The 12,978-nt window shown below is 39.5% G+C and overlaps 1 protein-coding gene across 3 annotated transcripts in view; it reads right to left on the bottom strand.

The window, feature by feature from the left end:
- Nucleotides 1-12,978, bottom strand: part of LOC123547112 (uncharacterized) — an 80,707-nt gene that overhangs the window by 33,812 nt on the left and 33,917 nt on the right. For 2 of the 3 annotated variants that reach the window (XM_045333929.2, XM_045333930.2), the window contains exons 9-15: nt 12,550-12,769; nt 10,863-11,065; nt 9,112-9,318; nt 6,017-6,170; nt 4,354-4,417; nt 639-933; nt 38-100 (exon numbers count right to left, since the gene is read on the bottom strand). In XM_045333929.2, coding sequence (XP_045189864.2) covers nt 38-100; nt 639-933; nt 4,354-4,417; nt 6,017-6,170; nt 9,112-9,318; nt 10,863-11,065; nt 12,550-12,769 — 1,206 coding nt within the window. The remainder of the gene's footprint in view (nt 1-37; nt 101-638; nt 934-4,353; nt 4,418-6,016; nt 6,171-9,111; nt 9,319-10,862; nt 11,066-12,549; nt 12,770-12,978) is intronic. The other variant, XM_045333931.2, reaches the window with a different exon arrangement.

Raw genomic sequence — 12,978 nt, 5'->3', positions numbered from 1 at the left:
TTATTTTACAAACAATAAATGATAATCTGTTGCTTACTGTAGTTATTCGGCATGGGGCACTCGTTCCTCATATGTGTAGTTTCTCCACAGTTAAAACATGCTGAAAAGGGTAAGAAGCATTTGAAAAACTATTTAACTTTTCTTCTGAGTAAAATTTTCACACTTTACAAAGGAAAACCCTAACATTCTGGCGAATTCTGTTTTGCTTTGTAGAGTTTTAAGTCATACTGACATAATTTAGCTCATGTTACGATTTTTCAGATTCAATGATGGAGGTACAACCCAGATGCCACTACAGACATTATTTCATAAACAGGCTGTCACCTGGGCAAAGCCACTGACATTCACGCAAGACAGCTGGCTGCCCTCCTGACACAACAACCCAAAAAGCTCAAACCCAGCGGCAAAGATCAAACTATTTAAAGACAGCAACCTGAACCACTCAGCAACAGTAGTCTTTCAGCAAATTTCCTGTTTGTTGACTTCTGATGTTCTTTAACAATACTTCAATTGCACTCAATTTCCAAGCAGTCACTTAACTTGACAACAAGGCTTAATTCTTAAACTTTACAGACTGAGAAAAAAAGACAGTTTCTGCATCAGTTACAAAGATGTGAGAAAAAAAGAAGAACGTCCACCTTTATCATCCTGGTCTTTCTTTCCAGATCTCCTATCCCCTGTTTTGCCCCTCTGCCCACTATCTTCCCTCTTTCTCTGGCCCCGTCTGTCTTCATTTTGTCTTCCTCTGCTCTTATTGTCATTTTCTTGTCTATCTGCACCCCGTTCATCATTGCTCTGGCGTTCCCGCCTTTCCTCTTTTCTACCTTGACCTCTTGAACTTTCAGTATCTGACCTAGGTCTAGGACTGTATTCAGACTTTTTTGTTACCTGGATCGTATCACCTGTAGCTTTCTCCATCAGTTTTTTCACTTGCTGTAAATTAATGATGGATTTAATGCACCGATTACTGCAAACTTAAACACCATTTCCAATACAAGTTTCTACTAAAGCACATCTAATTGATTTTGTTTGGTTTCGTTTTTAGTTTAACGCAAGTTTTCAACAGTATTTCAGTTTGGTAATGGCGAGCAGTTAACCTAACCAGTGTTTCTGCATTCTGTAAGATTACAAACCTGTTCTCCGCAAGTAACTGTCAACTTCCCCACAGGAGTCGGAGGTGGAGGACGAGGTCTTTTATCGAATCGTCATGGAAAATATGCGCCCAGCTCAGGGATCAAACTCAAAACCCTGTGATCCGTAGATCTGCCCTCCCTATTGAGCTAAGCGGGCAGGTTGAAAATCAAACTGAGTTATCTGTATAACACTCCAACAAAATGAGTACAAATATTTTATTAATGGTTACTATATAACAAGAGGGACAAGATGGCCCTAGGTCGCTCACCTAAGAAACACACCATAACAGTGTAAAACATGTTTGACCTAGTGATTTCATGGAAACAAATATTCTGACCAATTTTCATTAAGATTGGACCAAAAAATTGGTCTCTTGCGATAAAACAAGCATTTTCTTAGATATGACCTAGTTTTTGACCCTAGATGACCCATGTTCAAACACGACCTAGATTTTATCAAGGCAATCATTCTGACCAAAATTCATGAAGATCAATTGAAAAATACAGCCTCTATCACATACACAAGTTTTTCTTTGATTTGACCAAGTGACCTAGTTTTTTTGACCTCAGATGACCCATATTCAAATTCGACCTAGATTTCATTAAGGCAATCATCCTGACCAAATTTCATAAAAATCAATTGAAAAAAACAGTCTCTATCGCATACACAAGATTTTTCTTTAATTTGACCTAGTGACCTAGTTTTTGACCTCAGATAACCCATATTCAAACTCGACCTAGATTTCATCAAGCCAATCACTCTGACCAAATTTCATGAATATCAATTGAAAACTACATCCTCTATTGCCTACACAATGTTTTTCTTCGATTTGACCTAGTGACCTAGTTTTTGACCCCAGATGACCCATTTTCGAACTCGGCCTCGATTTTATCAAGGTAATCATTCTGGCTAAATTTCATGAAGATCAGTTGAAAAATACAGCCTCTATTGCATACACAATGTTTTTCCTTGATCTGACCTAGTGACCTAGTTTTTGACCCCAGATGACCCATTTTCGAACTTGGCCTAGATTTCATCAAGGCAATCATTCTGACAAAAATTCATGAAGATCAATTGAAAAATACCGCCTCTATCGCATACACAAGGTTTTTCTTTGATTTGACCTAGTGACCTAGTTTTTGACCCCAGATGACCCATTTTCGAACTCGGCCTAGATTTCATCAAGGTTATCATTCTGACCAATATTCATGAAGATCAAATGAAAAATACAGCCTCTATGGCATACACAAGGTTTTTCTTTGATTTAACCTAGTGACCTAGTTTTTGACCCAAGATAACCCATTTTCTAACTAGGCCTAGATTTCATCAAGGCAATCATTCTGACCAAAATTCATGAAGATCAAATGAAAAATACAGCCTCTATCGCATACACAAGCTTGGCCTAGATTTCATCAAGGTTATCATTCTGACCAATATTCATGAAGATCAATTGAAAAATACAGCCTCTATCGCATACACAAGGTTTTTCTTTGATTTGACCTAGTGACCTAGTTTTTGACCCTAGATGACCCATTTTCGAACTTGGCCTAGATTTCATCAAGGTTATCATTCTGACCAATATTCATGAAGATTAATTGAAAAATACAGCCTCTATCGCATACACAAGCTAAATGTTGACAGACGACAGACGACAGACGCCAGACGACAGACAGACAGACGACGGACGCCGGACATCGAGTGATCAGAAAAACTCACCTGAGCATTGCTCAGGTGAGCTAAAAATTATAAAACTAAATATAGTAAAAACTGTACAAGACATAACGTCCTAGTAATATATAACAAGAGTCCCGCCAAGCGGGGCAATATACAACCGAAGCGTTACAGCAAAGGATGGGAGCAAAATTTAAAAAACTTGACTGTTGAAGCCCAAAGGACAGGAAAAACAAGTAAGAAGAAATTCCAAAAAAAATAAATTCTAAGTCCACAAAAAAATTCTTACCAGTTAAAGTTATGTCAAAATACATCTAAAAATTGATGTACCATCCATGTTGTACCACAGAAAAGTGGTCTCGGTTTTTCCCTACGGCCAATAATAAAAAAAGTTTCAAAATAAGCTATTTATAGTAACAAAAAAGGGAAGTAATTCAAAAACAAAAATTATTGTAAGAGAACAAAAAAGAATCTGCAAAATAAAAACGAGCACTGCAATGCAGAGCAATATACACAAAGCAAAGTCATATATGATCTTTGACCCCTAAGTGTGACCTTGACCTTGAAGCAAGTCAACCAAAACATGCGCTCTGCATGCCGCCTCAGTGTGGTGAACATTTGTGCCAAGTTTCTTTGAAATCATTCAAGCAGTTCAAAAGTTACAGAGCGGACACGAAACACACTCATATGACCTTTCACTCCTAAGTGTGACCTTGACCTTGAAGCTAGTCACCCGAAACAAGCGCTCTGCACGTCGTCTCAGTGTGGTGAACATTTGTGCCAAGTTTCTTTGAAATCCTTCGAGCAGTTCAAGAGTAACAGAGCGGACACAAAACGCACTCATATAATCTTTGACCCCTAAGTGTGACCTTGACCTTGAAATGACACATCCAAAACATGGACTCTGCACATCGTCTTGGTGTAGTGAACATTTGTGTCAAGTTTCTTTGAAATCCTTCAAGGGGTTCAAGAGTTACAGAGCGGACACGAAACTGCTAACGGACGGACGGACGGATGGACACCGGGACCATAACATAATACGTCCCTTCAGGTGTTTAATAAAGGCAAGGGGCCTGCTGTATGCCCCGCTGTCAATATAATTTTTGAGCCGCACCATGGGAAAACCAACATAGTGCGTTTGCGATCAGCATGGATCCAGACCAGCCTGCACATCCACGCAGTCTAGTCAGGATCCATGCTGTTCACTATTAGATTCTCTAATTCCATTAGGCTTTGAAAGTGAACAGCATGGATCTTGACCAGACTGCGCGAATGCGCAGGCTGGTCTGGATCCATGCTGGTCGCAAAGCCACTATGTTGGTTTTCTCATGGCACGGCTCAATATGTATGATCATGCTGACAAACATACAAAGCATGCCACTGCAACTTGATGTATTTTATCTCTTTGTATAAATTGTTATCCACAAAATCTCAAATAATTATTTAGTTTTATTTTGAAGAACTTGCAGTGGTCGCGAATAAGCAATCAAAATCTGCTGGCATAGACCGAGAAATTCTGTCCAACTTTAATTCAAAGAACATACTTACAGGTATAAGTTCATCACCGACACTGACATCAAAATCATCCAATGCTTTGCTAGCTTCTTTTTCTCTACAAAAATACAGATGAAATATGTCACACTGCTGTTCTAAACTGTACATGTTTACAATTTAAACAAGAGCTGTCACTAATGGTGACAAATGCCCCCGCAGCACCTTGACCTTTGACCTGGTGACCCCGAAAGTCAGTAGGGGTGGTGTACTCAATAAGTACTATCAGCATGTGAAGTTTGAAGGTCCTGGGTGAAGTGGTTCGCATGTAAAGTGCCTTCATGCAAAAAGTTAACGTTGGCCTCTGTGACTTTGACCTTTGACCTGGTGACCTCAAAGTCAGTAGGGTTGGTGTACTCATAAAGTACTATCAGCATGTAAAGTTTGAAGGTCCTGGGTGAAGTGGTTCGCGAGTAAAGTGCCTTCATGCAAAAAGTTAATGTTGGCCCCTGTGACCTTGACCTTTGACCTGGTGACCCCAAAGTCAGTAGGGGTGGTGTACTCAATAAGTACTATCAGCAGGTGAAGTTTGAAGGTCCTGGGTGCAGTAGTTCGCGAGTAAAGTGCCTTCATGCAAAAAGTTAACGTTGGCCCCTGTGACCTTGACCTTTGACCTGGTGACCCCAAAGTCAGTAGGGGTGGTGTACTCAATAAGTACTATCAGCAGGTGGAGTCTGAAGGTCCTGGATTTAGTGGTTCGCGTGTAAAAGGCCTTTATGCAAAAAGTTAACACTGGCCCCTGTGACCTTGACCTTTGATCTGGTAACCCCAAAGTCAGTATTGGTGTACTCAATAAGTTCTATCAGCATGTGAAGTTTGACGGTCCTGGGTGCAGTGGTTCGCGAGTAAAGTGCCTTCATGAAAGAAGTTAACATTGTGACTAACGAACGATTGAACGGACGGACAGTTGAAAACTAATATGCCTCCCTTCGGGGGCATAAAAAGTGTTGTTTAAATCTATGTTGTGACATACTGTCAAAGCTATACTCAGCAGTCAGCCAATGGAATAGTGTAATGAATTGCTCAATACAGGTGCAAATTAGAAGGGCACGTGTTTTATCATCTATTGCAGTAGAAGATAAAGTTGCATAGCAGAGGGGGATTTGAGGTCCTCCCATTTAGAACTTTTATTTGCTATAAGAAAGGTTTGTTTTGGGTTTAACCCAATTTTTCAACAGTATTTCAGTTATGTAATGGCAGGCAGTTAACCTAACCAGTGTTCCTGGATTCTGTACCAGTACCCTGTTCTCCCCAAGTAACTGCCAACTTTTCCACATGAATCAGCGGTGGAGACAAGAAAAGTACTCGAGGCTTCAGACCGCTATACTAGGGGAAAATCCCCATCTCCTGGCCTTGGAGTAGTTAGCTGACTCCTGTTAAATACTGGTGACCACTAAGGCAGATATGACTAATATTATCAACCCTCAACTCCTTACAACTGTACAGTTTCTCATTCTCTAAACATTTCTATTTGCATTCACTTCTTACCAAAAGTCTTAAAAGTTAGAAAATCTATCATACTCAGGCTTGTGATGATGAAAAGACATTGTTACCCAGGATACTGTAATCACAGAATTTTTTTGCTTTTAAAGGTTATTTTCGAGAATGAAAGAAGATAGTTCTTTATTGGTTCTTGCATGCAATGTACCATCACACTTACTTGCTAACTGACTGACACACTTTTCTATGTTCCAGCCAATCTTTTTCCTGGCATGCAGCACTGCAGTATGGCACTTTACATTTACTGCAGCGGGATACGCCAAGCTTTCCACAAACAGAACATTCTTGTCGCAGGACCTTTCCAGCTTCCCCATCTACACCAAGAAATAGCATGGTTTACAGGCACAGACAAATTAATGTATAGAAAACAAGAGCTCGTCGAACACGAAATGCCCCCCTTGATGCATTCAGTAATTGCACAAGGAACAGAAATTATATGCTCATTGTAAACAAAAGTTCTACTATTCTGGTTTGATCTGACCTTGACTTTTAACCTATTAACCTAAAAGTAGGTCACTAGGTCAATCTCAAGATCAAAGTTCATTTCGGTACACAAAACTATGCATGTGGTTCAAATTTGAAGGCTGTAGCTTGAGAAATGTGGAAGTAGGTCACTAGGTCAAAATCAAGGTCAAATCTTATTTCGGAACAGAACTATGCAAGTGGTCCAAATTTGAAGCCTGTACCTTCAGAAATGTGAAAGTAGGTCACTAGGTCAATTTCAAGATCAAAGTTCATTTCAGTACACAAAACTACGCTTGTGGTTCAAATTTGAAGGCTGTAGCTGGAGATATGTGAAAGTAGGTCACTGGGTCAAAATCAAGGTCAAATTTTATTTTGGAACAAAAAACTATGCATGTGGTCCAAATTTGAAGCCTGTACCTTCAAAAATGTGGAAGTAGGTCACTAGGTCAATAACAAGGTCAAAGTTTTTTTCGGTATACAAACCTATGCATGTGGTCCAAATTTGAAGGCTGTAGCTACAGAAATGTGAAAGTAGGTCACTAGGTCAAAATCAAGGTCAAATTTTATTTTGGAACAAAAAACTATGCATGTGGTCCAAATTTGAAGCCTGTACCTTCAAAAATGTGGAAGTAGGTCACTAGGTCAATAACAAGGTCAAAGTTTTTTTTGGTACACAAACCTATGCATGTGGTCCAAATTTGAAGGCTGTAGCTACAGAAATGTGAAAGTAGGTCACTAGGTCAAGATCAAGGTCAACTCATGTCAAGGTTCATTTTGCCATTCAAAACTATACATGTGGTCCAAATTTGAATGATGTAAGTTATGCACATAAAGATTCTAAGTTTTTCCCTATATAAGTCTATATAAACCACATGACCCCTGGGGTGGGGCCATATTTGACCCTAGAAGGATAATTTGAACAAACCTGGTAGAGAACCACTAAATGATGCTACATTACAAAATATCAAAGTCATAGTCTTTGTGGTTTGGACAAGAAGATTTTCAAAGTATTTTCCTATACAAGTCTATGTAAACCATGTGACCCCCAGGGCGGAGCCATATTTGACCCTAGAGGAATAATTTGAACAATCTTAGTAGAGGACCACTAGATGATGTCATATACAAAATATCAAAGCCCTAGGCCCTGTGGTTTTGGACAAGAGGTTTTTCAAAGTTTTTTCCTATATAAATCTATATAAACCATGTGACCTCTGGGGTGGGGCCATATTTGACCCCAGGGAAATAATCTGAACAACTCTGGTAGAGGATCACTAGATTTTGCTGCATACCAAATATCAAAGCCCTTGGCCCTATGGTTTTGGACAAGAAGATCAGAAACCATTTAACTGTTCCTGGCCAATGTGACCCTGATCTTTGACCTATGATCTCAAAATCAATACGGGTCATCTGCTCGTCATGGCTAACCTAACTATCAATTTTCCTGACACTAGGCCCAAGCGTTCTTGAGTTATTGCCTGGAAACCATTTTACTGTTCCTGGTCACAGTGACCTTGACCTTTGACATACTGACCTCAAAATCAATAGGGGTCATCTACTGGTCATGACCAACCTCACTATCAACTTTTATGACCCTAGGCCTAAGCGTTCTTGAGTTATCATCCGGAAACCGTTATACTGTTCAGGGTCACTGTGACCTTGACCTTTAACATACTGACCTCAAAATCGATAGGGGTCATCTGCTGGTCATTACCAACCTCCCTGTCAACTTTCATGATCCTAGGTCTAAGTGTTCTTGAATTATCATCCGGAAACCGTTTTACTATTCAGGGTCACTCTGACCTTGACCTTTGACATACAGACCTCAAAATCAATAGGGGTCATCTGCTGGTGATGACCAACCTCCCTATCAACTTTCATGATCCTAGGCCCAAGCGTTCTTGAGTTATCATCCTCAAACGGATTGGTCTACATTCCGACCGACCGACATCTGCAAAACAATATACCCCTCCTTCTTCGAAGGGGGGCATAACTAAAACCAAAAATTAATGTTGACCCAAGCTAGCTGGGTTACTGTGAAACCAGCAATTTTTGTAGATTTCTTTTTTTTTTTATTTGGTTTAATATTGTGCCGACACAAGTATAGGTAGTATCTTTTATGGTGACTGAAGACCCCAGGTGCCCCTCAGTGCATTATTTCATCACGACCGGGCACCTGGGTAAAACCACCGACCTTCCGTAAGTCAGCTGGTTGGCTTCCTCACATGAATTCAGTGCCCCAGGCGAGGCTCGAAACCACATTGATGAAGGGCAAGTGATTCTAAGTCAGCGACTTTAACCACTCGGCCATGGCAGCTCCTTTGTGGATTCCATGACTGTCTCAATAAACAAAATTAAATCGTAATAAATAACGACAATTCCTGCAGATCATCTCTTTTTAACTTGGAAATCAACCAATTTGGGGCCCCAAGAAATATCTGTTGTAGCCAAAACCATGAAATTTGATGCCAGCAGAATTACATGATTTAAGAGTACTTCATTTTAATAAGTTTCAAATAGAATTGGAAATGTATAGCTGACTGTGACCTTGGTCCTGTACCTAAACCTGTAATGACCATCTGTAAACAGCATACAAACTTTGGTAACCTTAGGTCAAACATTTTCCACTTATCAGAGACAGCTTTAAGACTTTACACTCCCTATGACCTTTACCTCTGACTAACTTCCCCAAACAGATGTGTTTATATACTAGAGAACAGTGAATCTTTTGTATTTTTATTCACTATTCAGGCAAGATGTTCATATAAGCTTACAGTAGAAAAAATGTCTTACCTTGTTTTGGATGAGTTGTCTGTTGGGGCATAGCTGTTTGTTGCATGGGCAACTGGTGTTGCATAGGAGTCTGTTGTGGCATCGGAGTATGTTGTGGCATGGGAGTCTGTTGCATAGTGGTGTTCATCATTGAAGTATTCATGGTCTGTCCATAGGCAGGCTGCAGTAAATGGGGGGCACCCATCATTCCCATGTACGGATCTGTAACTGAAAAAGTTGTTAAACCAGGAAGTTTAATAATCACCATTCTTTGATCTGCAGATAAATCCACAGTTTCTGAGTGTACAATTCTTTTAGTGTCAGCTACAACTTGCCAAGACCTGATAACTAACACTGCTTTGCTTACTGCACTGAAGTGTACTGCTTTATTACAACTGATACTTTTCAGACTATTTTGTCACTACCCAACAGAGACCGTTCCCTGTAATTATACTAACTTCCCATTAAACTGACGTGTACTGGGCATCAAAAACTTTGCAAGTTTCAGCACAAAAAACTTAAATGCCTGCATTTTCAAAAGCCCTACTTTGTTTCATCAGCGTAGATACTGGAGTAAGATAACAGTAAGAACTTTAGGAAAAGATTATTTCCCCTATGTTTCATCATAAGCGTAAATAATGGAGTTTGATCATAGTACACTGGGACCCCGTTATAACGCTGTCGTCGGGGTCCAAGGTTCGAGACCCGCGGATCTAGCGGGGTTAAATTTATAACGCGGGTTGATCGTATCAGCGGTATACGCAATACCCCACCCACCGGTAACGTATTTTGGACGCTGTTTTATGTTAATAAGAAATAAGAATCGTATAAATGGGACATTTATTTACCTTAAATGCTACTGAAAAATACATTAAAAGAATTATAACGCTGTGTAATCTTCTCATTTTGTCGTGATTATAAAAGAAAATTGGATTTGTGTATCCCGGAAGTAAACATATATAACGCTGTGTGAGGAGTGTGCGGTCGTGAGAATTACAATATGCAATGCAATTGCACTGGGGTTTATGTAACTAAAAGAGAAAAAATGCTGACAGTCTTAAAAAAATTAATTTCGAAGGAAATCGATAAATAAGATAGAAAATTTTTAAATCACCGTCGTTGATATACGATATTAAAAAGTGAGCACATTCTCAGTAAGGCTTTCAGTGCGTTGAATCTTCGTTATTTCCGATGAAATTGAGTGTGATGATTACGAAAAACGGCTGCAGTTTATTACAAAATTAGATTTTTTATTCACTCAAGTGATCATGTCATCTGCTTAATTGGTGCAAACTTAAACGGTTTGATAGTTGACTGACCAATGTTTCACGCTTGTTATGCAAACAATCTAATTTTGACACGGTACTGATTGCCTAATTGTCACATGTCTACATGTATTGAAACTTTAACAAAGGCGATACGCAAACAAGTAGCTAGCAGACGATTATTGATTTTTGTGACAGTTGTCATGGGAAGATGTTAAAGTACCCAGGTACTTGTAGTTTTAACGCTAGTTAAGATCAAATTAAGTAACATCCGCGGATTTGTTTGTTTTTTTTTTTTTTTGATTTTTTTTACCCTGTAAAATTTGGGCGCCAGGGCCATACAGCGTTATACCGAGGACCGCGGTATATCGAGTAGCGTTATAACGGGTTTCGAGTGTAATAAATTTTTGAAAAAGAATTATTTCCCCTCTTTTGACTGGTAGCAAAAAACCACAGGAATGATATACAGATCCTGCAGATGTATACTAAATCTGACAATTGACATACCATAAACTGCGGGCATGGCGTATCTATGAAAGTCCATTCCTCGTCCCATGAAGGGCTGACGGTATCCTCCGTACCCTCCATCATAATCGTCGTAGTAGTCTCGATAGTACCCACCTCGACCCCTGTGACCACCTCTTGGATGATATCCTCTACTGCGACCACCTCTCCCTCTGTTCGGCCTTGAATGACCATATCCGACATCACTACAAAAAAAACAAGCAAATTCGATGAATTGGAATCCCCCGCCGAAAGGGTCAGAGTTGAGGAACGGCAAAAAAAATATATCCTGCAAAAGGTTAAGAATGTTACCAAGAAGCAAATAATTTCATTAGTCAAATCAAATTAAAAGAAAATGAATGGTTTGTTTGGGTGGGGGGGGGGGGGGGGAGGATACAACAGTTTACATGTTGATTATAAATATTGGTAGAAAACGAAAAATGAAAAAAAAAAAAAAAAAAAAAAAAAAAAAAAAAAAAAAAAAAAAAAAAAAGGGGGGGGGGGGGGGGGGGGGGGGGGGGAGGAGGGGGAAGGGGGTGACCAGGTGTAGGTACACAACATCACATGTTTATAATAAATGTGCATGGAAAAGAATGGAAGAAGTTTAATGAAATTCTTCCAATTGGTTGGTTTGTTATGTACAGATCTGTGGATTTTTAAACAATTAAAGGGCAATAACTAAATGGAAAATTGACCAATCGAAAAAAAAACTTGAAGGGCATCGTCGCAGTATCTTGGTTCATGTCTATTTCAAGTTTGATGAAATTCTACCTGCTAGTTACTGAGAAATGGCTGCAGACGGACATTTTTCATTAAATCAAGGGCAATAACTCTGAGGGAAATTGACCTATCAAAAAAAAAAAACTTGACGGGCATCAGCGCAGTATCTTGGTTCATGTCTATTTCAAATTTGATGAAATTCTACCTGTTAGTTACTGAGAAATAGCTGCAGACAGACATTTTTTATTAAATCAAGGGCAATAACTCTGAGGGAAATTGACCAATCAAAAAAAAAAAACTTGACGGGCATCATCGCAGTATGTTGGTTCATGTTTATTTCAAGTTTCATGAAATTCTACCAAGTAGTTACTGAGAAATGGCTGCGGACGGACGGACGGACGGACTGACGGACGGACTGACGGACGGACAACGCCATTTCAATACCCCCCTCCCGATTTCATCGGCGGGGGATAATTAGCAATAGTTAATTTTGCTTCGTAGAAAATCTTTTGTAAATTAGAAACAAGGCTTTAACGAAATGTCAAATTTTGATCGAGTTACCTTTCTTTGATCTACTTTTAGAAAAATTGCCATTATATTTCTTACCTCTGCTTAGGAAAACTAAACAAAAGTAGCGTAAAATCTTTGTAACAGAGGCCAATATTTCATATCCATACCTACAGATACAGTTGTTTTTTTTTACTCTAGTTGTCCGAGACAGTAAAATTCAGAGCGTTTTCATTTTCACATATTTCAACAACTTACTTGTAAAACCTGTGTGGAAGTTTTTAGGCTAAGCTTGTATATTGAATTTTTGGTGACAAACTCAAATGTTCAGAAAATATTCAGCAGACACTTGAATTATAACTATGCAAACAACTGTTCTATTCTAAAACCCTTAGGTTTACATAAACTTTTCTCATAATCTTAACCTTTGTACATAGCCAGCTATTCAGCTATCTATTATTACCTGTCATATCTGTTGTCTGTATACATCCCTCTCCCCATTGGCTTTCCACGACCAACAGGGGTATGGAGACTTGTAAGATCACTGACTGACCCATTGCTTTGTGGGACAGTTCTGCCCCCATCCCTGTCCACTTGTATAGTGAGATCATTAAATGGGTAACTGCCCGCCTGTGGTCTGGCGCCTCCTGATGGACTCGGTCTTGCATCTCCCGCTGGGCTCACTAAAACATATAAATACTATTGCATGAATATTGCAATGAGACAATGAACACTAAATACTTACCTTTTATATATATTTTTTAGTTGTCATTAGTAGAACTGCAATGGTAAGCCATTGCCACATGACTTTTTAGCTCACCTGAGCACAAAGTGCTCAGGGTGAGGTATTGTGATCGCTCACCGTCCGGCGTCCGTCCGTCCGTCGTCCGTC

This window comes from Mercenaria mercenaria, chromosome 9 (genome assembly GCF_021730395.1).
Source record: "Mercenaria mercenaria strain notata chromosome 9, MADL_Memer_1, whole genome shotgun sequence".
In the NCBI taxonomy this organism is placed as follows: domain Eukaryota; kingdom Metazoa; phylum Mollusca; class Bivalvia; order Venerida; family Veneridae; genus Mercenaria; species Mercenaria mercenaria.
Note: the sequence above shows the minus strand (reverse complement) of the source record. Positions and strands in the feature narration are given on the sequence as shown.